We start from the raw sequence: 27,838 nt of genomic DNA, 5'->3' as shown, positions 1-27,838 counted from the left end.
CCCGGCCCTCCCCCTCGCCCGTCCCCCGCTGTCCCCCGACCGCCGGAACCCGCAGCCGGAGCCAGTCAGCCCGGCCGCCGAGGTAGGAAGCCCCCCGGGGTCGCGCCCGGAGGACGCGGACCGGGCCGGGGACTTGCCTGCTGTGCGGGGCCGCGGGGCCCGAGGGTCGCCTCCCCCTCCCGGTCCACGCCTCGCCCCGGGCCATTGTGAGCCCTCGCTGAGGCCCCTGCGTTCGCTGGTTTGCGCGCTCCCTCCCTCGCCTGCTCCCTGGCTGGGTCCTTCGATCTCCCAGTCTTTTCTCCTCCCTTCCCTCCTTCTGTCGGGAGGCCCAGCCGAACTGCGGCCGGGCTCGGGGCCGGCGCAAACTTCAGTGGGGAAGTTGGGCGGTCTTGGTGGGGGTGCGCTGCGAGGTGAGAGGGGGGCACCCGGAGCCTGGGCATGAAGTTGTAAGGGGCACCGGGCAGCCCCTTTTGCTCACCGGTGCGCTCAGGTTGCTTGGAAGGTGCCCTCCCTGTCTGGGGAAAGTCTTCTTGCTGCCCTTAGCAAGCCCTGGGAAAGGCAGGGAGTGGGGCGTCCCTTGTTTCAGCACTGGGAGCTGGAGAACTGTGTAGCGTTTGGTCCACTCCTGCGAGGTGGAGGGAAGCAGGTGAGGGACCTGGCAGGATGGGGTGAGGGATTGTATCTTAAGGGTGGGCCTGGAGGAGGGGGCTAGGCAGGTGCATAGATTCCTATGTCTTCCTGCAGGCCCCCTGGGATGGGGCTGGAGTCCAGGCTGGCACCTGGACGCCTTGGCACACTGCCCTGCCCAGTAGGGTACTCAGGCCACAACAGGGCAGCATGCTGCCTGTCTGCCTATCCTGGAGGGCCCACCCAGCCCAGCCAGAGGGTGGCCGGGAAGCACTGGTTACAGGGAGTTGCCCAGCCCTGCCCTGGGGCCTGGGAAGCTGGAAGGGATGCTGGGAGGAGCCCTGGGCCCCCAGCCATCACAGCCCAAGATCTTGGCTCTGGAGGGAATGTTTGACACCAAGGGGGCAGCCAGGCCAGCCAATGGCCCTACCGAGGCCTGAGCTCCCATGGGTCTTCGTCTGGGACAGGGTTAAGGCCTGAGTCTTGGTCGTCTGTGGCAGGTACCCTGCACAGCAGCCTTCCAGCTGTCCTGGCACCCGGGAAGGAAGGTGGGGCTGAACCAGTGGCTGGGGAGACAATTGCTACCTTTGCCAGCTTTCTGAAGCCCCTTGGATTAGGGAGTGTAAAGTGGGGACCACTTCAGTGTGCCCACATCTCCCCAGGCCCCACTCTGGTGGCACAGTACCACAGCTCTCTCATCCCAGCCCACACATCCTTCTCCAGTGACCTCCCTCTCCCCTCCTTTTTTCTTCCCTCTGGGCTCAGGCTGGGCCTCACAGCTGGCCCTGGACTGTACTGGGGGAGGGGCTGCACCTGGGGGGGTCTCCTAGGACACCCCTTGCTGAGCTGCAGTCTAGCCCATTCCTAGCTCAGTGTGTCCTGTGTGCTGCCCATCGTCAAGCAGGAGGCCGTGCCAGCATTGGTTTTGTGGGGTGGGGACCCCTTGGAAGCAGCCCTGGCCCTGTTTTTTTAGTCTTTCCCCCTCCCCCCTCTTTCCGGAGCTACCATTAGTGCTGACCCCCTGACCCCCTATGCCTGCCTGCCCTTCCCTGTCTGTGACCCCTGACCTTTGGTGTTAAATCCCTCCAGCTGGGGCTCTCCGTCCCCAGAGTGACCCTAGCCCTGGCCCCCTGGGGCAACTCTCCGGCTCTTGGCTCTCTCTATACAGGGACACCTGCCAGCCCTCCCTCACAGATGGGGGGGCTGGGAAGCCAGACAATGAGTCACCCCACTTCCAGGCACTACTGCTTTTGGGGTCAGTGGCTTTTGGGGACTTGCTGGAGCCAGGACACAATCTATGTAGGGTGAATGGGAAAAAGCTTCTGGCCAAAACACACTTTTGTGTCTTGGGTTCAAATCTTGGCATAGCCATCAGCTTTTGGGTGTTCTTTGGCCTGGCTCTTCCTCTGTCCGGGCCTCAGTTTCCTCATCTGTAAACTCTAGGGTCAGGCAAGGTGAGCTTTCTGGGTCCTAAGACTAGGTTGGCCTGTCAGTGGGGGCAGGGAGAAAAGATACGTCCAACAAAAGCCAACTCTCAATTATCCGTGGGTGGAGCCAGTATGAATAACTGGATGCCACAGACATCCCAAAACCTCATTTTAAACAATCGTGTAAACCTCGTCCCCACAAAGCTTTTGTTTCTAAAAAGCTCAGCTGCAGAAGGGTAGTCAGCCATTTCTTCTCTAGCCCTCTTTCCTTAGTGGGAGTACCAGTGAGGGGCTAGAGAGTAAACTGGACACCAGGCAGACAGTGGTCTGCCAGGGCCCCTCCTTAGGGCCTGGAGGGAAGCTGGACCTCACCTCTGCGTCTTAGGCTCCCCTCCAAGGCTGGCCCAGCCTTGGCCCTGTGCAGTGGGAGGGTCCACTGGCCACCTAAATTGTTCCAGGGTCTGTGCTGGCTCCGGTGTAAAGAATGTGTTTTTCCTTGCGACATTTTCCCATGCACATTTCCGACTCCCCAGCTGGATTCTCCTGGAATCTGAATTTCCCACTTATGGGAGAGGGTGGTGCCAGTGCTGGGCAGGGTTTGGGGCAATCCCAGGATGAAGGAGGAGGGGTAACAGCTGTGGCTGGGGGACCAGATGTTGAGGCTGGGGCCTGCAGTTCTGCTTTTTGAGAGGCATTTGGGGCTCTTTAGCAGAGAAGGAGGGCTGGGGTGTGCCCGTGCTATGCTCCTGGCTTGATCCCCCAGCTTCATGTGCCTCTCTGCAAGATCTACTGAAGATTCCTGCATCCCAGGGGAAAGTGAGGGGCTGCCCCTGAATCCCTTCTCTGTTCACTTACAGCTCTTATTATAAAGTACTGAGTGGGGAGGCCCTTTTCAAGGATGGGGGGGACCCTGTGGCTGACATGGGTCTGTGCTAAGCAATGAGGGACCCTTTCTTAGCTGTTGCAAGGGTCTCTGGGTCTAGCCAGAGCATTGAGGCTCTCCATCCTGCTTAGAAGCCATCCTTCAGGAGTTGTGGAATACCCCCACCTGAGTTAGAATCCAAGCATGCATATGGAGATTCACCTCTCAGAGGACACCAGAGCCAAGTGACTGGCCAGTCATCGGCTCTGTCTCAGTTCTGGGAGGATGGACTGTAGTCCTCATAAGGCTTGGGACGCAGCTGCTGACCCAGTGTTTTTCTTAGGTGGCTATACTCAGCCCTACCTTGGTGAATTTTAATACAAGTGTGGCCAGGTTGGGAACTGGGCATTTTTAGCAAGCACCTCTACTGCTGATTGGGCAGATTGAACCATTGCTCTGATCTTAGGAACCGGATGGAGCCTGCTGGTGCTAGTGGTCGAGGGGAGTGTTTGCAGGGAAAAGCCTGAATGTCTGCCCCATATCTTCCCCCTTAGCAGAGACATCCCTCCTACTCTGGCTAATAAAAAATGGCAGCAGTCCCCAGGTGGGGTGGGGTGGGACAGCAATGGACCGGTGTTGTTGGGGGATGGGGCGCTAATCCCTCCTGAGTACCCATTGGAAAAATCCAGCCAGCATACATGCTTTCCACTTGCCTGGCCAACTTGACAGAGACTGCGCCCTCACCTCACTTGTTAATTCCAGTTTGATAAAAAGAGGAGACTACTGAGGCTCGGGATGGAAAAGGGCCAGTGTGCATCTAGATCTATGGGAAGGGGCGTGTCAGCCAGTTTCCTAGTCTGGATATAGCTGGGGCCTTTTCCTCTGGCAGCTGGGTGCCCTGAGACCCTTGCTGGCCTGCTGCTCACCCCACCTCTCCATGGGAGAAGTGTGTGTTAGGCCTGGCTCTCCTCCCCATTCCTGCCCTGGAGTGGATGCTCACAGGTCTTCCTAAGAAGGCCTCTAGAAACCTCCTTTATAGCTGGTTGATCTCCTGGGAGTCCAGAGGTCCAGCCTGGGTGACCCTGATGGCATTGCAGCTGGGACACCTTCCTCTAGGCATCTCCAGGCTGGGCAGGCACAGTCCTTGACTGTGGCTGTTCACTCCCCATCCCCCAGATGGGAGGGGAGGCCCTCGTTAGCTGGTGGCTGGGCTGGGAGAGGAATGAGTCTGCTTCAGGAGCAGGGGTTTCCCATCTGCTCCAGATGCCCTTGGTGGGGGATGGGCAAGGGGCTGAAAATCTTCCAGTGCCAGGACCGTTGCGCAGCAAGGGCTCCTCAAGTCCTTTGTCTTGGATGCCTGAGAGGCCAGGTAGTTCCCACCACAGGGAGGGGCTGGGGCCTTCCAGTTGTGAAATGTGTGTGCCTTAGCAGATGGCTAGGAGAGGGCACTCACATCGGGTGGGTGGAAACCCAGCAGAGGGCCCTGGAGGCTGCTGAGCCTCCTGAATCAGCCTGGGTCCCAGGGAGTCTAAGGGACAACAGTCCCTCCCACCAGACAGGGTCTCTATGGTTTCACCATGCTCACCAATCAGCATCTCTTGAAATCTCAGTAGTAAAAAGGGTTTGGGGAGGCTAGTGGGGGAAACTGAGGCTCTGAGAGATTTGGTGACTTGTACTGTGGTCTCTCAGAGTGAGGGGAGAACAGAAGTCATCCTTTTCTGCCTAGCTTACCCACTCAGCTCTACAAAGCAAATCCAGAAGCCAGGGAAGCCTGCAGGCCCTTCTTTACCCTGCCAGACCCAACCTGATCAAGTCTCTGAGGGCCCAGGGTCTGTGGAACCGAGCAGGGTAAGGTATCCTGACATCTGGCACTGTCTGGGCCATGAAATGCCACTTCAACCTGGAACCTGCTCAGTTCCAGTCCTAATTCCCAAGTCTACGCTGTATCCAAGGAAGCCTGTCATCTTTGCCCCCACTGCCCTCTGTATCCGACTGGCATATTCCAGCCTGCCTGGGCTAGTACTCCCTTGAGTCACACTTGTCTTCATTCAGAGTCCACACTGCCATTTACGGGAGCCCCGGCCCCCAGCTGTGATGCCCCTCCTGAGAAGGCTCTTCCTTCCTGTTCAGAAGTCCTTCCCTCCTTCCTGTGTGCTGGGAGCCATATCACAAGGATACCACAGACCCTGGATCAGGTTGGGTCTGGCAGGCCCCTTCTGATGGGCATTTCCTTGTGAGTGAGGATGGATTTGAAGGCTTGTGGGTTTGCTTTGTAGAGCTAGACAGAAAGAGATGACTCTGAGGAAGGGTGAAGAGTAGAGGCCAGCGATTGTACAATGCAGCTACTGGTATGGGCTGCGGTAGGTGGGAGTCCCAGGGGTGAAGCTGAGGAGTTGGGTCCTTTTAGTCCTCTCTGCTGACCAGTAATGGCAATACCATTTCTCCCCTCTCAACCCTTGTTCAAATCTGTACCTGGTCCCAGTGTGTGCCCCAGACAGGAGGAAAAGACTACTGGGTCCTGGGTCCTGCTTCCAACATTGACCTTGGAAGACACTTCCATTTGTAGGTCTTAAGGCACCTGAAACCTACCACCTCACCTGATAATAGACATGCAATTGAATTCACTTACACACTCACTCAACAAACATCCACCCAAGACCAAATGTTTGGGAGAAGTGAAGCTTGGGTGCAACAAAACCATGTGAGGAGACCAGTCTGGGTGTTCTAGGGTGTCCCAGCTCCTAGGTGTCCAGACCACCCCATTTTACAGTGGGGAAGCTAAGACCCAGGGTCTTGCCTTATATCAAATCAAGGCATAACTGCTTTTTCCACCCCATAGCTCAAGGACTTCACCTCTCTGCTCAGTTCATTAAGGGAAGAGGATTGGGCTCTGGGTCAGCAGGAGCAGGGCAAGGGTCTGCTGGTACGAGCTTCCCTTGGGGTGTGTGTGTGTGTGTGTGTGTTGTGTATATAGAGGCCAGAAGCTGATCTTGGGTGTCATTCCTCAGAAGCTGTCCATCTGTTTTTTTGAGATAGCTCTCTGATAGCCCTGGACTCACCTCAACTCGGCTGAGTTCCAGAGATCTGTCTGTCTGCTTTCCCAATATTGGTATTGTAAGTATGGGTCATTGTGCCTGGCCTTTGTCTCATGGCTTCTGAGGCCTGAACTTGGGTGCTTATGCTTACATGGCAAGATTTTACCAACTGAGCTGTCTTGTCTAGTCCTGGTCATCCCCCTTTCCTTCCTCAGTGGGCTCGGAGCTGCCCGGGAGCCCTAGTCCCTCCCCACTTCAGGTCTTTCTTCTTGGAAGGAGACTTCTTATGCCTGGAGAATGCCTGAGGCCGAAGGTCAGGTGGCAGTACCCAGGACTCTGCAAGGGCCAGGCACACTTGGCATGCTTGGGGGTTGGCGACACTGTGGTCTTAGTGATGCATTAGCCAGAACTTGGACCCAGGGCTGTTGTGGCAGGCCTCGTAGCATTGCTGTTGGGCTTGGTGAATCACCTGGCCTTCAGCAGCAGGGTCAAGGTGAACCAAGAGGCTGAGGCTGGAGAGGGTATGTCACAGAGGAGGGGTCAGGGAACTCATAGCTGCAGGGGAGTCTGGGTAGCTGTCCACTTGATAAGTAAGCCTCAGGCTTTTACGGAGGCAAGGATTCTAAGGAGAGGCTAAGGGTAGGAGGCTTGGAGCTGAAGGCGCAGAACAGGCTATGGCTCCCCAGTGCTCCTCAGCTCCTGGTCCAGTCCCTCTGACAGACCTCTTCCTCTGCTGCCTTGACCTATCCTCAGTGACAGCCAGACTTACTGTGGGCTTTTAAGGGGGCATTCCTTTGGTGCTTTGGTGCAACCTTGGGCCAGGAAGACTGCTTTGAATCCTAGCCTCTCGTTGTTTGCAAGCTGTGACCTTGACAGTTTACTTTAACTTGAAGAAGGGAGGATAGCACCTCATTCCTAGGGTGGCAGAATAAACCAGGACAGTACAGGGAGGCTGCTGGCTTGTCCCTGGCCAGGGAGTACTTGGTCCCTTTGTCCCCAGACTTTCTGCTCTTTTTTCCAGTACTAGCATGAAACCCAGGGTCTCCTATACACCAGGCAAGCGCTCTACCCCTGAGCCACGTGTACTTTTTAGAGCAAATGCAGACTTAAGGAAAAGTGAGAAAGAACTCCCCGGAGTGGGAGGGTCTCCATAGGAGGGTCTCTCCTCTTTTTACTTTTTGAGACAGGATCTTATTGTGTTGCCCACACTGGCCTTGGACGCACTCTGTAGTCCAGAATCTGCCTCAGCCTCCCAAGTAGCTGGAAGTATAGGCAGGTGACACCAGCTCTAGCTCCCAGGTTTGTTTGTGTCCTCCCGGCCTTACAGATCTGCCCCCCCCCCCCATGGCCCCCCTGCAGAGCTGTGTACCTCCGACACTGTTTTACCTGCCTCCGTAGCCCAGCGACCTTCAGGTCTTGTTCCATCTGATTTATCCTGGACCCCAGCAGAGAGCCTGGTGTTGGAATGCATAAATGAAGTGGGGAGGGAAGGGCCAAAGTCCAGAGCCTGCCTTCCCCCTCCCGCCCTGGAGTTGGCAGGTGCGCTTGCTCACAGTGGCCTGGTGTCTGCCCCAGGGGAGTGGGAGGAGTGGCCTCAGGTATGGACCTCCCCATGTGTTTATGGGCTTTGCTGGCCTTGGGAAGTAGTTTGCTTGCCTTTGTGGATTGGTCACCCATACCTATCTGGTCCCTGAAGCAGTGGCACCTGCCGTTGAAACCGAGGCTTCAGTGCTGTTGTGCACAGGGGTGACACGTGCTTGCTCACCTACTGCCCATCTGTGGAATACTGGCCGCTACCTGTGCGGCTCAGCACTCCAGTGAGTGCACACGGGCTATCCCCCTCGATGACTTCCCTCCCCAACAGCAGTATAGCGGTTTTGTTTTTTTGTTTTGTGAGACAGGGTGTTACTATGTTGCCCATGCTGACCTGAACGCTGGATTACAGGCCTTTGCCACCACACCTGGTCTGTGCAGTGCTGGAAGCAGAACCCTGCCCTGACGGAGCCTTGTGTATGCCAGGCAAAAGCTCCATCTCCAGTATCCGAATGGTAGTTCTGCCTATGCTTGGCCTCGCTGGGTGTGTGCCCCTGTCTGGCTCCCTGCTGCCCACCCCTCCCAGGGATTTTGGTGGCCTTGCCCAGCCCTGTGTCCTTCCCTTCCAGCCTGGCAGGCGGTGTGGGGGCTGCTTGGCTGGCTTGCCTCTGGCTGAGGCCCAGGTGCAGGCTTGCTCATGGCCCCATACCCCCCCAGCTGGGCAGACAGGAAAATACCAGACATAGTTGTGTAAAGGTGGCCGCAGGCGGGCAGCAGCGGGAGGTGGGGGCCAGGGAAAGGGCCCAGAGTCACCAGAACATTTGGAGGCTTCTTGGCCGGACAGACCTTGCAGCTGGAGGGCCACATGTTTGCTTGAGTGTAGGTGGATGTTGAGGCTCTCAGGCCTTGTCACCTTTCCTGTTGGTGCAGGACAGGGAAGCGCCTCTGGGAGGGCTGATGAGGGGCACACCTGCTGGCTTTTTGTTTCTCTGGGTGACCTTGGGAGACCCACTGTGTGGGTCACCCTCAGCTTGGGGCAGAAATGGGAACCCTTAGGGCTTGTGACTAGCCCCAGTTACCAGCATCTACCATGGGGCAGGCACTAGGCCAAGGCTTGTCCTATAGGATGTCCTGGGATCATTATTGTAGTGCTTGAGTTACCAGCGAGGAAACTGTCTTAGGGAGGCTCAGAGAGTGACAGTGACCTGGTCTGAGGCCACACAGCCAGAGGAGGCTACAGCCAGGTAGTTGGATGCAAGCTTTGCTCTGTGAACTTGCCATAGCCAAATTCTCTACAAACTGTGTGCTCAGATGCTGCTCAGCCAGTCCCCAGTGCCCTCTAGCGAGAAGAGTTTTGATCCAGACTGGTTGTCTGGGGACATTTGAGTTTCTACTGCGGTGGTATATGCAGGCTAGGACTGGCATGGGGCTATACCTAATCATGGGTTTCCAAGGAAGGCAAACCCCAAACCCTTCCAGGAAGTGCCTCTGGCCACTGCACCCACCATCCAGGGCCACTTAGTGCTCAGTCAGGCTCCACATGGAGGGCTCCCTGCTGGAGGGTGCCCCCAACTCTGTGGTCACTCCACAGGACAGTAGAGGTCCAAGGTTCTTCCAAGGGGTACAGGCCAGCCAAAGTTCTGGTCTGGAATGAGATTTTAATGTTTGCGGGTACACAGGAGGGCCAGTCCCTCCTCAGGATTGTCCTTATAGACTAGGGACTTCAGTGGTGACACTTAGAATGAATTTTACTTAAGTGCTTACTGTGTGTCTAACTCTGTTCTGTGTGTTGAATGTTATATCCCACCTTAGGAAAGAAGGGAGGGGAGTCTGGACATGGCAGGAAGCAACCGAGCAGATCATGCTGTCTGACCCGTGTTTGGAACCTTGCCTGCTGCCTGGTTGAGAAGGGGGCCCTGAGAGGGCCTGTTCCTACCATTGCTTCCAGGCTCCCTCACTGGGCGGCCAAGGCGGGTGGAGCTCTTGGCCAGAGCAGGGAGCACAGCGGTTCCCAGGAATGTGGGGTTACGGGCAGTTTGCTTTGGCAGTGTTTCTGCCTCAGCTCTCCCAGCCTTCTGGTGGCCCCCGACCCTGTCATCCCCTCCAGTGCCCACCCACTGCCTGCTCGCTGCCTTTCCTGGTTCTGCACCGAGCTCTGTAAGCCCTCGGGATGAGGAGGTGGTGACCAACCTTAGCAGCCCTGTGACCCCGGGCTGGCCATCTTCCCGAGCCTCCATTTCCGCATCTGTAAAGTGACATGAGGTCACCTGCTGTAACTGATGCTGGCATGTTGTACCATCAGCCACTGGCTGGGGCAATCACTGTGATAGGCACCATGGCTTTGGTCTTGCCACCCATGATTGCAGCCTGGGGTAGGAACTTCCCCCGACCTTCAGAGTCCCAGTCTGTAAGACCAGAGTGCTAAAGTGATGGTCCAGGTCCCCAGATTTGGAGACGCCCACACAGCAGGGACAACTTGGTTTTAACTTTGGTTCAGTAAGACTGTGACGTGTGTGTGTCTTTGTGAGCCCAGACTGACCTTAGCCTTGAATTACTGATCTAATTGTCTCCATTTCCCAAGTGCTGGCATTATAGGCATGTGCCACCATCACTGACTCCATGGAGAGGTGCATCTTGGGCCCTTGTCTGTAAGTTCTAGGCTGGGTTTGCTGTAGTTTACCCAATGGATGGTTTCAAGACTACTCCTGGCGAAATGGGGTGTTCTTCATAGCATTAGCTACACTGCTGTGGGGTAGATGGGCAAGGATACAGTCCCCACCTTGCTGAGGTCCGTGTTCTTACACGTTTGCCAGGGACCAAGGGACTACGTAGCATAGGGATCCCTCCCTCTCTAGCCCCTCAAGTCTCAAGGCTAACCAAATACCCTCCCTTGGGCTCAGAAGGAAGGACGTCATCCTGAGCAGGAGCCTGGTCCCTTCTATTAGCTTGGTGACTTTGAAGCTCGGTTTCCCCAAGAGGGAGGGATGGTGTCAGATAGGTCTATAGGGGCCGGGTGCCCTGCAGGAGCTGCAGCTGGGGGCTGTCTGCGCAGGGTCTGCAGAGGGCGCACAATGGCAGTCATTGTCTTGGCATAGCTGGCGGGGGGGCGGGGGCGCCCGGCCCACCCTCAGGGTGACCCCCGCTCTAGGTTGTGGGAGGGCTGTCCCCACCCCTGCCGCCCCGGTGGTCCCTGCCCAGCCAGCCCCTCTTGCACTGCCTCCCTTACGGCGCCTCCTCCAGCCCACTCTGTTCTAATTAGTTCCTTTTGCAGCTGGAGGAGCCTCGTGGGGCCTGGGCCATGCAACCACCTCGATGTGGGCTCCCCTCTCGGGCCCATGCAGGTAGGTGTGTCGCAGGGTGCACCCAGCCTACGGCGAGTGAGCTCTCCCACAGCTAGAACAGGGTGTGAGGCACTTGACCATCCCGACCAGTAGGGAAACTGAGGCCCTTGTGGTTTCCCCAGCAAGGTCAGGGTTGTAGCAGACTGGTGTGTCCCTGCCACTTAGCACCCGTGAACACCTGACTGGGATAGGTGGGGTCCCTGCCCCTGTGGACTACTAGCTTCTACCTACTGATCTTCAGAACTCTAAAGGCAAGCAGCCAGGTCTTGGCTAGGGAGGCAGCTTCACCTTTTCTGGGTCACAGTCGTGTCCCCCCCCCCCTTCTAAGCATTTAAGTCTGGCTGGTGCTGACAGGCCCGGCTCTGGAGAGGCTGAGCTCCAAAGGCTGTTTAGAAGGGTGGGGGACCTGCCTCTCGCTTGCGCTTTTCACCTAGCTCTGTAACAAAGAGCAAAGCTGAGCCCAGACTGGCTGCTGCTGGCTGGGAATGGGAGAAGGGTGAGGATTTTGAGGTTGGCCAAGGTCATAGGCCATCTGCTCCCTGGGGGGCTGTGGGTAGGAAAAGGAGAGAGACTCATTGGGGCGGTTCCTTCTTCCTTTCCCAGGAGGGGCTGCGGCGCCTGGGCTGAGTTCTGGCTTCCAAAATGAACCCCTACCTCCCAGGGCAGAACCCAGGGACAGGAAGTGAGGGGGTGTCCCTGGAGACTGGGTCCACTGATGGTGGGAGGGCAGTCATTGGAGTCCCCTTTCCTGCTGTGGGTGTTCCACCCAGGGAGATGGGCTCCTGCTGGGGCCTTCTCAGCCCTAGGTGAACACTTCACCCTGAGGTCCTCAGAAGCAGGTGACAGACTAGAGGCTCCTCCCAGGCTCCCTCTGGTGGGAGGACCACGTGAGACAGGAGCAGGTGCCAAAGGCTACTGCTCAGTTGGCACTGTGACGGGCAGTCAGCACTTGGTTCTTCTAGCTCAGGCACCTTGCCAATGATCTTCTTTTCTCCATGGTGGGTGTTGGGGGCAGGGAGGCCTGTGGCCTTGGGCCAGAAGAGGGACTAGGGCCACCAGCCCTTCCTGGCTCCTGAATTCTTAATCAGCATAAATATTTACTTCCTTCCTCCCCTTCCAGGCTCCCAGCATAGAGCAGCTTCAGGGAGGTTGGACTAGGTCTGTGTCTAAAAATAAACAGGTAGAGAGACAGACAGACAGACATAATGGGCTGCAGGTCAAGCAGAGGGCAGCCTTTGCCTAGACAGGCCACCCATCACTGTCACCTGCCCACCTACCTGGGATTGGGACTCCTAAGAGGGTCACCAGCGTGTCAACGAGGGTCTCTAGTCCAGGCCTGGCCTGAGCCTTAACAAGTGCATCCGACAGCTTCAGTGCGGACAAGTTGCAGACCTGAATCTCACAGTCAAGAAGGGTTTCCTGTACTCCAGTGATGCAGCCTTGTGTGCCCAGATCCCATGTAGCCACATGTAGTGGGAGCTGGAGATATGTCCTCACTAGCACTATCTCAGGCCTAGGAAGGGATTACCCTGTGTACCTAGGGAATGCTCTGAAAGTTGGAGCTTGTGGGAAATTAGTAGGAAGCATGTGCAAGCTGGGGTGCAAGCGAGGACCATGTAGGTGAAGCTGCCCTGGAGGAGAGATGGGCTTGGGTACAGCGCTGTCCCCTCTGGCTTGCTCACCCCTGTCAGGGCACTTGGGCAGCTCTGGTTCCACATGGATGCCCACTTTTTGTATTAAATACAGTGGTAAAGTCTCATAGTATGGGTGTCTAGTAAAAAGATTTTGAAGGTGTGACAGTCTGTGAGAACAAAGGCCGGAGAAACAAGTAGGAGGTTTCTTGTGGGTGGAGAGTCTGCTGCTTCTGGAAAGATAAAGTTTGGTGGGGAAGAGCTGGCCTTGTTCTTAGGTCAGGGGAGCTTGTGAGTCCATTTACATATGTGAAGATTACACCAGTGAGGAATTGTGCAAACAGGAGGGATATCACAGAATGAAATTATAAGGATATTATTACCAGCTTTTTCTTTTTAAATAGTATCTACTGTCCTTTGCTGGTCCAACAGACCCTGCAGAGCTGGCCTGACCATAGTCCCCATCTGCCCCCTGGTGGCTTGTGAAGGCCTTACTCTCATGGCCAAGCTTTGCACATCCTGCCAGGGACAGGCCCTCAGCCTGCTTCCCTTGGAGGTGACATGGTTCCCTGCCTTGAACAGGCACTTTTGGCACATGGGTGCTTAATTGGCCCCTGAGGAATGCTACCTACATCTTGGAGGATGCTTGTTGCTCCCTAGCCTGCTTTTAGGTCTCTGAATTCAGACTGGCAGGCTTCCCTATTCTATTTTCCTATTCTATCAGAAGTGACAGTTGGGACTTGGCCAGCTAGTTCCTGGGAGATGTAGCTTTAAGTGTGGCTGTTCTACCGGATTGTAAGTACCGTCACTGGAGTCAGTTTCTAACATTAAATGGAGATCATAAACTTGGCCAGTCCCAAAAGGCCAAGGGACTGGCAGTAGATTCTTGTACTGGGTAGACCTGTGAGCCAGGCCATCCATGGTGTTGTCTCTGCTACTCTGCTTCTTCAAGTTTTAGTGGGTATAGCTGAAGGAGAAACCTACGGTTACAATGTCACTATACAGCCTGTGTCCTTCCCCAGGTTCCTGCCTGAAGACCAGCTGGGTACTCTCTCTGACCCTCCCCATCACCATGCACTCCTTGGACGAGCCGCTTGACCTAAAGCTGAGCATCACCAAGCTCCGGGCGGCGAGAGAGAAGCGGGAAAGGACACTGGGTGTGGTTCGGCATCACGCTTTGCATAGGGAGTTGGGTCTGGTGGATGATAGCCCCACACCTGGTTCCCCAGGCTCCCCCCCACCAGGTACTGTGCTTGAAAGTTCCACCTCCATGCTTGTCCATTCATCCTATGAGACCTGCCCAATTTACTCAGTGGGCATATAAAACTAGCTCCTAGCCGGGTGGTGGTGGCGCACACCTTTAATACCAGCACTCAGGAGTTAAAGGCAGGTGGATCTGTGAGTTTGAGGCCAGCCTGGGCTACAGAGTAAGTTCTAGGAAGGGCACAAAGCTACACAGAGAAACCCTGTCTTGAAAAAACAAAAAACAAAACAAAACAAAACAAAAACCAACCAAAACTAGCTCCAACCAGGACCTGTGGAAGGATCTGGAAAGAGGTGGGGGGGGGGGAGCAGCAGCAAAAGTCCCAGGATTTTCTCTGGACTCTGAGATTGTATGGCTGGTTAAACTGGGCGGTGACTGGGGACAGAGCCAGGCAGATGTGTCTTAAAGATGCTTTGTGCTCCCCCCCAGTGTGGTGGTACTCAACTCATCTGCTGTACCTTCATCTGGACTTAAGGACCAGTTTTACCACGTGCTTGAGATAAATGTCAGCCCATTCCAATTTTCCCACTTTACAGAAAGGAACACTAAGGCAGAACATGACAGGGAGTGAAGTAGTCTTGTGTTCCAGTTCCATGTGTCAGCTAAGTCTCATCCGTAAGATGGGTACTTGTAACTTTGTTTTTTGTTGTTGAGATGGTCTGGTGTAGTCCAGGCTGGCATTGAACTCACTATGTAGCCCAGGATGGCCTTGAATTCTTGATGATCCTTCTGTCTCAGTCTTCTGAGTGTTGTGATTACAGGTATGAACCACCATGCCAGCCCCATTTCCTGTTTCTGACAGCTGGCTCTCCTGGCGAAGGTCAGACAAAATGATGATGTCATGACTGTAACTGTCCTGGCTGCGCTTTGGATATCTGGGGTCCCAGAATAGTTGAAAATGGTGGTAGGGATCCCCAAGTGGTGGGACTTGGTCTGACAGGACTCTAGCTGGTGTCCCTAAAACATGATCTTCTTCAGGTTTCCTGCTGAACCCCAAGTTCCCTGAGAAGGTGGATGGACGCTTTTCCACTGCCCCCCTGGGGGACCTCAGCTTGTCACCACCATCTGGACTGGACTCCCCAAGTGGTAGCAGCTCCCTGTCCCCTGAGCGCCAGGGCAGTGGGGACCTGCCTCCACTGCCTACTGCTGTGGTAAGGAAGGGGAGGTTCTAGAGAGACAGAGGGTGTGTCTGTCGGTTTCCTGGTGCTCCTAGGCAGGTGCCCCCAAATTGGGTAGTTTGAAACAAGAAAAAGGGCTTCTCGTTCCCAGGCTGGTAACCACACCTTTCTCTAGGTGACATCTTCATCAGCTGGCCCTTTCCCCTGGATGTGTATGTCTGTGTCTAGGCCTTCCTCTGTCATAAAGACATAAGATGCTGGATTTAGGGTCACCGTACTGCAGTAGGACCTCACCTTAACTAACTACTCCTGAAAAGACTATTTCCAAACTAGGTCATATACACAGGTGCCTTGGATTAGTACTCAGGGTGTCTTTTGGATTGATATCTTTTTTTTTTTTTGAGACAGGGTCTCTACATAGCCCTTGCTGTCCTGTAACTCCTTATATAGACCAGACTGTCCTTAAACTTACAGAGATCTCCCTGCCTCTGCCTCCCAAGTTCTGGGATAAAAGGTGCGTTACACCTGGCTCTATTGATACAATTTAACACTGTCCACACAGGGGTAAAAGTGAGAGGTCTGGCCTGGCAGTGATGGCACACATCTTTCTTTTAATACCAGCACTTGGGAAGCAGAGGCAGGTGGATCTCTGGGTGACATCCAGGGCTATGCAGAGAACGTCTGTGTGGAAAAACAAAACAAAGTGGCAGCTGTGTGTGTGTGTGTGTGTGTGTGTGTGTGTGTGTGTGTGTGTGTGTCTGTGTGTGTGTGTCTGTGTGTGTCTGTGTGTGTGTGTCTGTGTGTGTGTGTGTGTGTGTCTGTGTGTGTGTCTGGACCTGCCAGTGGGGTACACTAACTTCTTAATCTTTAGGATTTCCAGCCACTTCGCTATTTGGATGGTGTCCCCAGCTCCTTCCAGTTCTTCTTGCCCCTGGGCTCTGGGGGAGCTCTGCACCTACCTGCTTCCTCCTTCCTCACACCCCCAAAGGACAAGTGCCTGTCACCGGAGCTGCCCCTGGCCAAGCAGCTGGTGTGTCGATGGGCCAAGGTGAGTTGGGAGCTGGGAAGAGTAGTGAGGGCTGGGCCAGCACCCTACTTGGGATCAGAACCCTGCCTGCCTGGCCTTACAGTGTAACCAGCTTTTTGAGCTCCTCCAAGACCTGGTTGACCATGTCAATGACCATCATGTCAAGCCGGAACAGGATGCTCGGTACTGCTGCCATTGGGAGGGCTGTGCCCGCCACGGCCGTGGCTTCAATGCCAGGTGAGGGAGCAGGGTGAGGGCAGGAGGGGAGGGGCTGGGTGCCCATTGAGCTGAGTGTGCCCCCGGGCCCTCCCTGGAGCAGGTACAAGATGCTCATCCACATCCGGACTCACACCAATGAGAAGCCTCATCGATGCCCCACCTGCAACAAGAGTTTCTCCCGCCTGGAGAACCTGAAGATTCACAACCGCTCCCACACAGGTAGGTTTCTCATGGAGCTGGGGGCTCCAGGGAAAGGCTGGGAAGAGGGACAAATCTCATTGTTCATACCCTGCTCCCCTTGATTGAGACAGGGTCTTATGTAACCCAGGCTGGTTTCTAACTGTGTAGCCAAGGATGACCATGGGCTCCTAATCTTCCTGCCTTCATCTTCCAAGTGCTGGGACATTAGCTAGGGAGCCCTTATATGGGTATGATCATCTGATACCACCTTAGGGCTGGCAGACTCGGTCTGCCTCTCCTCATTGTGCCCCAAGCCCCACAGAACCGTGCACCTCATTTTAAGTTACTCCATTAAAGAGAGCATGGCTGGGCATGGTAGTGCACACCTTTAATCTCAGTACTTGGGAGGCAAGAGGATCTCTGTGAGTCCGAGGCCTTCCTGGTCTACAGAGCGAGTTCCAGGCCAGCCAGAATTATATGAGACCATGTCTTAAAAAAACCCAAAATTGAAAGAAAAAGGAAATGGGTAAAATTAATTGTAATTATGTGTCCTATGAAACCCAATATATAAATGTGTGTGTGCAGGTTTTGTGTGTGTGTGTGTGTGTGTGTGTGTGTGTGCGCGCGCGTGCGTGCCTGCATGCCTGCATGCATGCATGCGTGTATAGTTATTTTAATATTTTTAAAACGTGTCAGCAAACCTGGGTATGGTGATGAATGTCTGTATTCCCAAATAATTATCTTGAAGGGGCAAAGTTGTTGGGTTTTTTGTTTTGTTTTGTTTTTTTGGTTTTTTGAGACAAGGTCTCTGTGTAGCCTTGGCTGTCCTGGAACTCACTCTGTAGCCCAGGCTGGCCTTGAACTCAGAGATCCACCTGCCTCTGCCTCCGAGTGCTGGGATCAAAGGCGTGCGCCACCACCGTCCTGCAGACTTAGAAGGTCAAGGCTATCTTGACCAACACAGTGAGATCCCATTTCAAAAACAAAACAGTGGGGCTGGAGAGATGGCTCAGCGGTTAAGAGCACTGGCTGCTCTTCCGAGGTCCTGAGTTCAATTCCCAGCAACCACATGGTGGCTTCCAACCACCTGTAGTGAGATCTGGTGCCCTCTTCTGGCCTGTAGGCAGAACATTGTATACGTAATAAATAAATTTTTTTAAAAAAGAAAGAAACAATGACCGAAGCAAAACAGCAGAACATTGAACTCGCTCCTTTCACACAAAGCCTTTGGGATCTAGCCTGTCTTAGCCTCACAGCACACCTCCTTTTGGACCCAGCTTCATTTCAAAGGCTGAGTGGCTACAGGTGGCCCCTGTCCTGGTCAGCATAGTGACTTTGAGATTCAAGCCAGGTAAGGTGGTGCATGCCTTTAATCCCAGCACTCAGGAGGCAGGCAGATCTCTGAATCCAGCCTGGTCTACTGAGCTAGTTCTAGAACAGCCAGGGCTACACAGAGAAACCTGGAACAAGGCCACATGAAAGACTAAGGCAGCACTGTTAGTGCTTATCAGGGGCCAGTTCTGCATGGGCGTATATGTCAAGGTTGAGTTCTGCCCAGTCCTGTTCACAAGGTCTATAGCAAAGGAATCTGATGGGTACACGGCAATTCCACCTGCTGCCCTCAGCTGGGTCAGCCTCATGACGGGTACAGGGATTGTCTCCCAAATCAGTCAGAATGCTTCAGGAGCTTTGGGCCTGGGAGAGGCAAGGGGATAGGTGGAAAGATGTGGCAGAATTGAGACCCCTCAATGCAGCCCACCCCTACAGGTGAGAAGCCCTACGTCTGCCCCTATGAGGGCTGCAACAAGCGTTACTCCAACTCGAGTGACCGATTCAAGCATACCCGTACCCACTACGTAGACAAGCCCTACTACTGCAAGATGCCTGGCTGCCACAAGCGCTACACCGACCCCAGCTCACTGCGCAAGCACATCAAAGCCCACGGCCACTTTGTGTCTCATGAACAGCAGGAGCTCCTGCAGCTACGCCCACCCCCGAAACCACCATTGCCCGCTCCCGACAGTGGCTCCTATGCCAGTGGGGCTCAGATCATCATCCCAAACCCTGCTGCCCTTTTTGGAGGCCCCAGTCTGCCTGGCCTGCCCTTACCCCTGGCTCCTGGCCCCCTTGACCTCAGTGCTCTGGCCTGTGGCAGTGGTGGAGGTGGAAGTGGGGGCATGGGCCCTGGGCTGCCCAGCTCTGTTCTACCCCTCAATCTGGCCAAGAACCCACTGTTGCCCTCACCCTTTGGGGCTAGTGGACTAGGCCTGCCTGTGGTGTCTCTCCTGGGTGGTTCTGCTGGTAGCAAGGCTGAGGGGGAGAAAGGGTCAGTGCCTGCCAGGGTCCTGGGCCTGGAGGACCACAAGACTCCCCTGGAAAGGACGGAGCGCAGCCGCTCCCGGCCAAGCCCTGATGGACTCCCCTTGCTACCGGGCACTGTACTGGACCTGTCCACGGGAAACTCGGCAGCCAGCAGTCCAGAGGCGCTAACTCCTGGCTGGGTGGTCATCCCACCAGGGTCTGTGCTGCTCAAACCAGCTGTGGTAAACTGAACCTGGGTTACCCACCTACCAGCTGTGACAGGCCAGCTACCTGCTGTGGGCTCATCCCCTGACGAACAGAAACTCTTCTGCGAAATAGCAATAATATCCTACTGCTTCAGGGGCCCAAGTGTCTGCTTCCTGGGAGGCTGCAGCCCCAGACATCTGGGTAGCAAGGATGGTGCTAGGTCTTTGGCAGCTTCCTGGCTCCAGAGTGGACTTGGCTTGGACCTGTCCAAGGAGGCCATGCTCTTGGGTGCTAAGGCCTCACTCACCTCCGCTTCCCCAGCCCATAGTTTGGGTGAGGCCTTCCTCTGCCAGTCCTCCAAGGACTCTCAGTTCTGCCTCTTGCTCTGGTGCATTCCTCTCCACGAGCAGTCTGGGCAGGTTGCCACTCCCCCCTGCCTTTCCTGCTTGTCAGCTGTGGAGCCCCCAGTGATCCCCAGCCCATGCTTGGGAACTCCTTAGACCCCTTTCCCTCGGGCCCACCCCTGGAGGGAGAGCAAGACAGACACAGGCCATGGCTAGGCCTGGCACAGGAGGAAGCTGCCTTCCTGCCTACTGCTATGACAAGGTGCTTCCCTGCTTGCTTGGCAGAGAAGCCTGCTGTCAGTGGCCTTCTGCCCGAGTCAGTACTGCCAGAGGGCTGGCCACATGTGTTTCTAAAGAGGAGGGTGGCTGAGCACTCCTTTCCCTTGGGAGTGTGCAGTCAGGTTCAAAGGATCATTGTATGGGTCCGATCTAGCTTGGCTTGGCCTGGCCCTGTTATCCCGCAGAAGTCTGCAAAGCATCAGTCTATACCAGGTGGACTACTAGGCTTGGGAAGCAGCTCCAGGTTTGGGGGTTACAAAGTCATGGAATGCAGGGAAGGGCTGACTCATCAGAAAGGAGCTTTCTAGAAGCCACGAACTTAAGCCCCTGGGTGTGAGGGAGGCAAGGCAGCCAAGCACAGCATTTGGAGGACCAACCGTCCGTCTGCTTGGGAAAAGCTGGCTAGAGAATGGACTGCACATGTGACAAGGTTGCTTCCTCTGACTTTCCAGTCGAGCCCTTTTCTTGGTGGTGCCTCTCCTTGGCCCACAGGCTCTCCCCAAGCCAGCTCCCCCAGGGCCCTGTACTACTCAGAATAAGGTCAGCACTTATGTAGGGCTAGACTAAGCCAAGGACATTGGAGGACTGCTCCACAGCTCCAAAAGGCTGGGTGTGCCAACTCGGGCCTCTTGCTGTCTGTCCTCTGCTGCAGAGCGGCTAAGCCCCTCACCTCCCCGTCCTTAGAACAGAAGCTGCTGGGATGGTAGGGGCCTCAGTAGCTCTGCCTCTTCTGAGCAGCTCTGCCTATTCTTTTTCCCAGACTGCCCTTCTGTTTCAGAAGGGTCACCCAGACCTGACCTGCCCAACTGCTGGGCTTAGGACCCCAGCCCTGACAGGGCTCGGCTGTGCTGGCTCTACCCCTTGAAGGGGCTGTGAGCAAGTTAAGGAGCTGGGCTCCTGTCTTCGGGTCTACCCATGATCCAAGTAACCTCCTGGCTTGTTAGGGCCCTAGGCCTTAAGTCCCTGGCTGGGGGATTGGGTTTCAGACTCAAGCCCAAGAGCAGAGCACGGGCACTGGAAGGGACATTAGCTCAGCATGTGATTCCGTGATAGACCAGGCTTGGAAGGGCCGGTGTACTTGTCAGTCCGCTGCTGCACATCCCAGACATCAGTATTTTAACAGGTTCTAAGTGCCTTTCTATTGTAGCTTGTGTTTTCCTCCTTTTGGCTCCATTGCTGTTAGCATAGAGTTAAAACAAAAAGATAAGCTAATGACTATAACAATATATTCCTCCATGGGAGAGGAAGTTTATAAAGAAACAATAAAAGTGAGTTGCAAAATGGTTTCTGCATAGTAGATGTGCCAGGAACTGGGTCACTTGCTCTATCCTGGTTGTGGGCGTTCCAACTAGACACCTGAAGGCCTGGCCTGGACCTCTCCTCTCAACCTGCCACCGGCTACCTTCACTCTAGAAAGGGTAGGCAGTAAAGGACAGGAGGGTACAAATTATTCTCAACTACAAGGCCTGCTGAGAATGGTTGACACCTGGCCAAAGCTCCTTCCCAGCTATACATGAACATCTTGCCCAAGTCACTGAGCAGTATGCAACCCCAGCTGGAAGTTCTGGGGCCGGGAGTCCTTTATCTTGAGGGAAGGCACAGACAGACCCTTTGGTTTCTTCAGGACCCTGTGGTAGGCCACACCAGAGGAACAAAAACCTTTGTGACGCCTCCCGACTCTTTGACAGCCCCAATAGGCAGGAAGTGAACAAATCTTCTCAAATAGGGGTAGGTGCACTGGAGAAACATGGAAAGGACATTTATTACCAAGCTATAAATTATGAGGCAGTGGGTGGGGTGGGGAGTGGCCGGCAGTCACGTTTTGGGCATCTGCCCTTTCTCTCTGTCTTCCTGGGCTTGTATTCGGAGTTCCTCATCTAGACGTTCCTTCGCACGGACAACCTAGGAGGAGGAGGAAGGTCAGGCTCTGGCAGTCTCTGTCTGAATGGAGGACCTTTCCCCTTCCTGTCCCAGGCCCTAACAACCTCCCTGGAGGACAGCAGACTGCCAAGATTCAAACAACTTAAGGAGCACTCCAAGGTACAAGGGGAAGCCCATGGCTTCCTTTCCTCCTACAGTTAAAGAGCACTCACCTTTGACTGCAAGTAGAAAGAGCCTCCCACGGACTTATCGTTCACCTTAAATAGGTGTTCGTAATTCTGCCAAGATGAGAAGTGGACATTAGTCTCTGGGTGACACTAGGGAAGGCTGACGACAAGAGATGTTAGCGGACCTGACCTCTGTCATGCAGGAAGCTGCTGTGACCAAAGGGTAAGAGAGACAAGTAGCCCTGTGGGGATGGCTCAGCTGCTGCAGCTAGCTGCCATGTCTCTGTACGTTATGTTGCCTGGGGCTTCTCAAGCTCCCGCTGGCTGTGGTCAGGGCTACACCCATCCTCTTCTGTGCAACACCACCCAGGACAGATCAGGGGCCTCACCTTCTGGACCTGCTCAGGATTCAGCTTGGAGATGTTGAGAATCTGCTGGGCCTCTTGAAGGCTGAGGCCAGAGAGGTTGGATGCAGCTGCAGACTGGTGCCCAGCACGACCCCGAGCATCAGCCGCTGCCTGGCTTGCTGTGGACACATTGGTGACTGCTTAGTCCCCTTGGTGGCCCAGAGCTTCCCCTAGGTCTTCTAAGTGACACAAAAGAAACAATTTGCCCAGGAGTAGCTTTTCTTTAGTATGGCCTCTTTTTGGAGGGGAGGGGCAAATAGTCCACACTGAAGGATGGGACAGGGTCAAACTAGGCTCTTGGTCCGCCAGTCTAGACCACAAGATGACTTTGACCCTCTTGCTCCCCTCGTTCTAGGTCCCAGAGGCCTAGCAAATTGGGAGCTTTAAGCTACTTTGGGGACTAGGGGAAGAGCAGCAGTGTTAGAGCCTCCGCAACTGGCCCAGCCAGTGCCCAGACTGTCACAGCAGACCGACCACCCGGGACTGCTTTCCTTTGGTGACATTACAATCAAAAGCCGGCAAACTTTCTCTTAAAGTGCCAGATAATAAACACTTGAACTTTACAGTCAATTAGTCTATGTTGGAATTACTCAGCTCTCCTTCAAAGCAGCCAGAAGATGTGACTCTCTTACTTTATTTACCAAAATGGACTGTCAGAGGGGCCCGTTTGCCCTGGACGCTTGTGCTAACCAGCCCTAACTGAAAACAAACCTTTCCTGTATGTAGGAATGTCTCAAAGTCTGGCACTGCCTCCTATCATGGCAACGTACTCCAGGCCATCTAAACCACAGAATTCTACCCAAAAGAGATCCCTTCATCCACAACTGACAACTCACAGGAAAATCTAAACTGGGCAGGGCTCCCAGAATGAAAAGAGATAGAGGCTTACCTGCAAACTCCTGCCTCAGGGCCCGGGCAAAGGCTCTGCCCACCACCTGCACACCCATCACGATGATCTGGGCCAGGTACTTGGCCTGTGGGCAAAACGGACACCTCAGAAATGTGGGGATGATCTAAGGGCTAACTCTAAATTTCCTTTGGTAGCTCTAAATATATTGGAGTTCCCAGATGGAGATTGGAAAGGCTGTAGGGGGATAAAATTGAGACTGAATTGTGGGAAGAAACTGGCTTGAGAGCCAAGACACAATACAGTCCCAGACTGCCACCAGTTTAATACACTCCAAGGTCACTGATGGCTCTGTGCTTCTGAGACCGTCTGGCCCAGCCTTCACATTGCCAGGGGAAACAGATCCATCCTAACTCTCCCAAGACTTCAAGTCCAATGACTTGGAATCTGTCCATAAATACAGCAACAAAATCACTGAAGGTCTGGGTGTGGTGGTGCATGGCTATAATCCTGGCATTGGGGAGGCCGAGGAAGGGTGACCATGAGCCTGGATCTCATAGTAAACCCTTGTCTCAAAAAAACCAAACAAATGGGAGCCAAGAAGATGGTTTGGCAGGTAAGAGTGCTTGCTCTTGCAACCACAAGGACCCAAGTTCAGATCCCACCATCCATGGCCAGGCATGGTCCTGTCCTGTGTATACCTGTTATCCAAATTTTGAGTGGGGTGGAGAAAAATCCACTAGGGTTTTCTGGCTACCACTTAGCCAGAAAAAAAGTGTTCCAGGTTCAGAGAGAGACCCTGCCTCAAAGGAATAAGGTACCAAGTGATAGCAAAGGAAACCTAAAATCCTCTTACCATGGTGAGTAACATACACACACCATGTAAATGAACAAAAGGGGGTAGGCTCTAAGAGTCTTCTTAGAACGTAATACTCAGTCTACAAAGGGAATTCAGAAAACACCCTAAGGTTTGAACCCAGCAACTGAAGAGTACAGTCACTTGTTAAACTACTGGGTTCACACACCTGTTCCATCAATTCCACACAGGACTCAATCCTGCTCTCAGAGCAGGTTGCACAGCCACTGTCCAAGCAGGGAAGTCATCTCCAGGAGAGCAAGGATACCCAGATCCACTACTAATAAACAGGGGAGCCTCAGTAGGAATAATAAGGAACGGGAGAGAGGTTCTGGGGGAAGACAGTATTTCTCCTAAGCTGGGTCCTAAGGTGCAGGTGGAGCCATGAGAATGAGCCATAAGTGAAGGAGTCTAAGGTCAGACACACCGGGAGCATCCTCGGCTGGAAAAAGACCAGAGGTTGGATTAATGGAGAAACATTAAGATTTCATTGTGAAACAAATGATGTATAAAGAGCATGTATAAAACTAGACCCCATGTCTTTGAAATGATATCAAGAAGCATGCAGAGCACTCCTGGTGAGTGCTCACTGCAAGCTTGTAGCACTCACATGGTGCACCACAGAACTGGACCTGTCCCCCTTGTACTTTCCTGTGGCTAATCTCCGTCAACAAGCACTGACTAAAGCTGTGTACCAGACACTGTGTCAGACACATTATAGTGTTTTGCCATTTCATCCCAAGAACTCAAGGTTTAGTGACTCACTGATGCTCAGGAGAAGGGGTGGGGGAAGCAGGAGTCTGCTTACCCATAGGACCCTACTCCAAAGGGAAGATGATGGCAAGATGACCAGTGTCAGGAACTCGGACTCCAGAACTGGCCTTTCTGGCTTCAATGCCCTGCCCTTCCCTAACAGATCTGATTATGGTGCCCTCAGAGGTAAAAGTATACAAAACACAGTCTTCTCGTAGGAACTAGGAAGCGGGCAGCAGGGGAAAGGAGCAAGAAGGAGCCTGACCTCCACCCGAATTCTACCTCTGCTTCTCACCAGCTGTGTAGCCTTCGACAAAGTAACTTTTCTCAACCACTGCTTTTTAAACCGCAAGATGAAGAGAATGATATATCTCCTTACAGGGGGGATGTGAGGCCCTGGGAGGCGGTATACACAAAACTGAGTGGACAGACAGGAGGGTCCTGGAAACAGCTCAACGGCTGGCTTTGCTCCCAGTCCAGACCCTGCTTGGTGTTAATGACCTGGCAATCAGGCGATGCTCACAGCTGAAGACTTCTGGGGTGCAAAGCTCTGCCAGCTACAGTCCACTTCAAGGGTATTCAAACAACCACCACAAGGCCCCACTAAGAAGCACCCAAACTCTAACTCACCGACAGGCCTCAAGATACCAGGCCAAGAACAGCTAGCTCACAGCTCCCTTCAGGCAGGAGTCACAACCACAGGACCCCAACCCTGAAATCTACCATTAGCAACACACTTCCTTTCCCAACTGGGAAGCAATATGCACAAGAGGACCTCAGACAAGGCTGGTGGGGAGGGGGTCCCCAAATGAGGTGTAAGTCATGGAAGCACACCAGGAAGGGCCCATCTTTTAGGCCTGCGTACAGCATTCCTCCAATACAGAGCAGCAGGCCCCGGGAGTGGGTCGGACTGGCCTGGGACTTGGGCTAGGCCCTGCCTCACAGCTAGGCAGGAGCAAGGCCAGGACTACTACCTGGGGCCACTTGTGACAGTGTTTCTGGGCCCCTAGTGGCCTGCACAGCAGGTGCCCAATTTGAAAGAGCATGACTGTCCATGAGCCAGCACTTTAATCACGCCAGTCTCGACGCCCATCCCTCAGGCTGGGTTTCCAACACCGCCAACGCTGAGTTAAGGGTCTACTGTGCAAATTCAGGCCATCCTCAGCTTGGCACTGGCATCTCCCACCTCTGATCTCAACTCGGTCCTCTGGATTTTCTGCCCCTTACCTTTCCTCTCATTGCGGCTGCACCCTTACTTCTGGTAAGCTCTCATACTTCCTTATGCTTAATGTCTCCACTGCTCTGGGTTCCTTCACTATAAATACACTCCTTCCTATCCAGATACTGTCAAGATTCAACATTGCCAAGGCGTGGTGGTGGCGCATGCCTGTAATCCCAGCACTTGGGAAGCTCGGGCAGGAGGACCCCTAGACTTTGAGGCCAGCCTGAGTTACAAAGCAAGACAATGCCCCAAACCAAAAACCTTTGCACCCTTCAGGGCTTGGCAAAATACGCAATTACCTGACGCCCAGGTGAAGATTTCCTAGGCTCCTCCCACTTATACCTTCCCATAGTACTTTTCTTTTCCTATTTTGGAGGCGTACTGGGGATTGAACCCAAGGCCTCTCCTGTGGTGGGCAAGCGTTAAAACACTGTGCTATATACTCTCAGACCTCTTTACTAAAGTGCGCAGGCTGCCCTGGAACTCATGAAGTCCACACTAGTTCCGACTCCTGATCTTCCTGCCTCAGCCTCCCAAGTGCTGGGTATGCAAGTGTAAGTTGCCATGACTACGTGAGAGAAGTTCAAAGTTAAATGTGGAGAATGCATGGTAAAGACCCAATCCCACAAGGAATCAACACAGGTCCTCATTAGATGTCGGTGATCCAATTACAAGGCAGGAATAATATGATGGCAAATGTGTAGTCTCAGAACATGAACACAACTGGGCCCAAACCAGCCTCTGGCTCTTGTGTGAAAGAAGAGCCTGGCAAAGTCAAATTCTCACAGCTTCAGGTCTTACTGAGGCAGACTGAATGACAATCTACATGAAGCCTCAGCTCCAGGCACCGACGACCGTAAGCAGTTAACTGCCACGTTCCGATTACTCAAGAGCAGGCTCCCCAGCCGGTGTGGCGGCGCACACCTTTAATGCCAGCACTGGAGGCAGAGGCAGGTGGATCTCAGTGAGTTTTAGGCCGGCCTGGCCTATTACTTACGACGTTACAATGAGTAAATAAATAGGCTCCCCCAACCAACCGCTTCCAATCACTCAGGGGCGAACCTCAAGAACCTGCCCTTTAAAGGTAGCGCAGGCGACCTGCAGGGTTTCCCGCACTCAGCCTCCCTGTCTCATTCCAGCTCAGGTCCCAGGTCTACCAATGCCTCGGACGAGCCAACTGTCCAGCGCGGTACCGCCGAGTCCGCCACTCAGGAGCCGGCCGCCCAACAACCACCTCCTCCCACCGCCAGAACGGCTCGCTCGCGCCGAGGCAGGCCTTGGCCGGGGGCTTCCTGCCGGTCCTGGGGGTCCGCGGGCGGATCGCGGCAGCAGGGCTGGAGCCGGCCGCCCGACTCCGACTCGCCCTCCCTTCCCGAGCCTCACCATGGCGGCCGCTGCGCCCCAGGAGCACGGACGCCGCGTCCCGACCCGGGCACCAGCTCGGGGGCCGCCGGTGGGTCACAAGTCAAGGGAGACCGCAGGGCGCGTGCGCCACGACGCGGCGACGCACTTCCAGGGGCGTGGCTCTTGCGGCCCCGTGAACGTAGGCGGAGCCTGCCTCGGGATGGGAGGCCGACTGGGCGAGCTCTGCGCCGCTGCAGACCCTCGGTGGCCTTGGAACTGGTGCATCATTTTCCCGAAATATTTAGGAAGAAGCCGTCATATAAAACGAGCCAAAGTAATGTAGGGATGGACGTCAAATTTTCTGGAATACTTAAGAAAATTAGGTACTTCAAAGTAGGTTTAATTCCAGAGTCCTCCTGCTTGTGCAACTCTTTCCTAGGTACCGGACCGCCCCGTTTCCACCCACCTCAAGGTCAGATCCTGTAATCTAAAGACATCTTCTCAGTGAGGCCCATCAGCTTCCCCTGTTACACGCAGTTCTGCTTTGGAGGGGCTGGGGTGTGCTTTAAACACAATGTTTTATTTTCTGATGGTTCTGGAACCCTTGGGGGGGGGGGGTGTCCGAGATAGGGTTGCTCTGTGTAGCCCTGACTGTCCTGGAACTCTAGACCAGGCTGGCGTTGAACTCAGCGATCAGTCTGCCTCTGCCTCCTTGAGTGCTGGGATTAAAGGCGTGAGCCACCACCGCCCATCTGGTTATGGAATCTTTACATCAAAGATGTGGTGCCAGGTTTGTTTTTATTTAAGCTTCTCTGATTGGCTTGCAGAGTGTTCTCTCTTCCGTCCAAGTCCTCATAAGCTCTTCTTGTGGTCCTCTGTGTGTATGCGTTCCTGACAGTTCTATCAAGACACCCATAATTCACACACCAAACAGTCCCACCGTCACCACCATCTATCTAGTGGAGA

General features: G+C 54.3%; 2 protein-coding genes across 5 annotated transcripts; one reads left to right on the top strand and one right to left on the bottom strand.

The window, feature by feature from the left end:
- On the top strand, positions 1-27,455 carry Glis2 (GLIS family zinc finger 2). 3 transcript variants are annotated; one of them, XM_036197705.1, is made up of 7 exons: positions 1-82; positions 13,479-13,700; positions 14,699-14,871; positions 15,710-15,886; positions 15,969-16,102; positions 16,182-16,303; positions 26,668-27,455. In XM_036197705.1, exons 2-7 carry the CDS (start codon positions 13,529-13,531, stop codon positions 27,213-27,215), a joined length of 1,326 nt encoding a protein of 441 aa, XP_036053598.1. In that variant the 5' UTR covers positions 1-82; positions 13,479-13,528; the 3' UTR covers positions 27,216-27,455. The 3 variants fall into 3 exon arrangements, with proteins under 3 accessions (XP_036053598.1, XP_036053597.1, XP_036053595.1); XM_036197704.1 differs by lacking the exon at positions 26,668-27,455 and adding an exon at positions 18,032-22,420 and having other exon boundaries at positions 16,185-16,303; XM_036197702.1 differs by lacking the exon at positions 26,668-27,455 and adding an exon at positions 18,032-22,420.
- Positions 21,124-27,035, bottom strand: Pam16 (presequence translocase associated motor 16). Of its 2 annotated transcripts, XM_036197708.1 has the most exons (6): positions 26,912-27,035; positions 23,723-23,995; positions 22,740-22,824; positions 21,833-21,969; positions 21,489-21,554; positions 21,124-21,297 (listed from the first exon to the last, which is right to left on the bottom strand). In XM_036197708.1, exons 2-6 carry the CDS (start codon positions 23,729-23,731, stop codon positions 21,211-21,213), a joined length of 384 nt encoding a protein of 127 aa, XP_036053601.1. In that variant the 5' UTR covers positions 23,732-23,995; positions 26,912-27,035; the 3' UTR covers positions 21,124-21,210. The 2 variants fall into 2 exon arrangements, with proteins under 2 accessions (XP_036053601.1, XP_036053602.1); XM_036197709.1 differs by lacking the exon at positions 23,723-23,995 and having other exon boundaries at positions 26,912-27,033.
- Positions 27,456-27,838: the final 383 nt, after the last annotated feature.

This window comes from Onychomys torridus, chromosome 8 (genome assembly GCF_903995425.1).
Source record: "Onychomys torridus chromosome 8, mOncTor1.1, whole genome shotgun sequence".
Lineage (NCBI taxonomy): Eukaryota > Metazoa > Chordata > Mammalia > Rodentia > Cricetidae > Onychomys > Onychomys torridus.
Note: the sequence above shows the minus strand (reverse complement) of the source record. Positions and strands in the feature narration are given on the sequence as shown.

Excerpts from the sequence above, each read along its gene's own strand:
- Glis2 (XM_036197702.1), top strand. The coding sequence starts at position 13,529 with ATGCACTCCTTGGACGAGCCGCTTGACCTAAAGCTGAGCATCACCAAG. Across the intron at positions 15,887-15,968 it reads TGGTGTGTCGATGGGCCAAG|TGTAACCAGCTTTTTGAGCT; the intron begins GTGAGTTGGGAG and ends CTGGCCTTACAG. Across the intron at positions 16,103-16,181 it reads GGCCGTGGCTTCAATGCCAG|CAGGTACAAGATGCTCATCC; the intron begins GTGAGGGAGCAG and ends CCCTCCCTGGAG.
- Pam16 (XM_036197708.1), bottom strand. Across the intron at positions 21,970-22,739 it reads CCTGAGGCAGGAGTTTGCAG|CAAGCCAGGCAGCGGCTGAT; the intron begins GTAAGCCTCTAT and ends ATGTGTCCACAG. Across the intron at positions 21,555-21,832 it reads ATCCTGAGCAGGTCCAGAAG|AATTACGAACACCTATTTAA; the intron begins GTGAGGCCCCTG and ends TCATCTTGGCAG.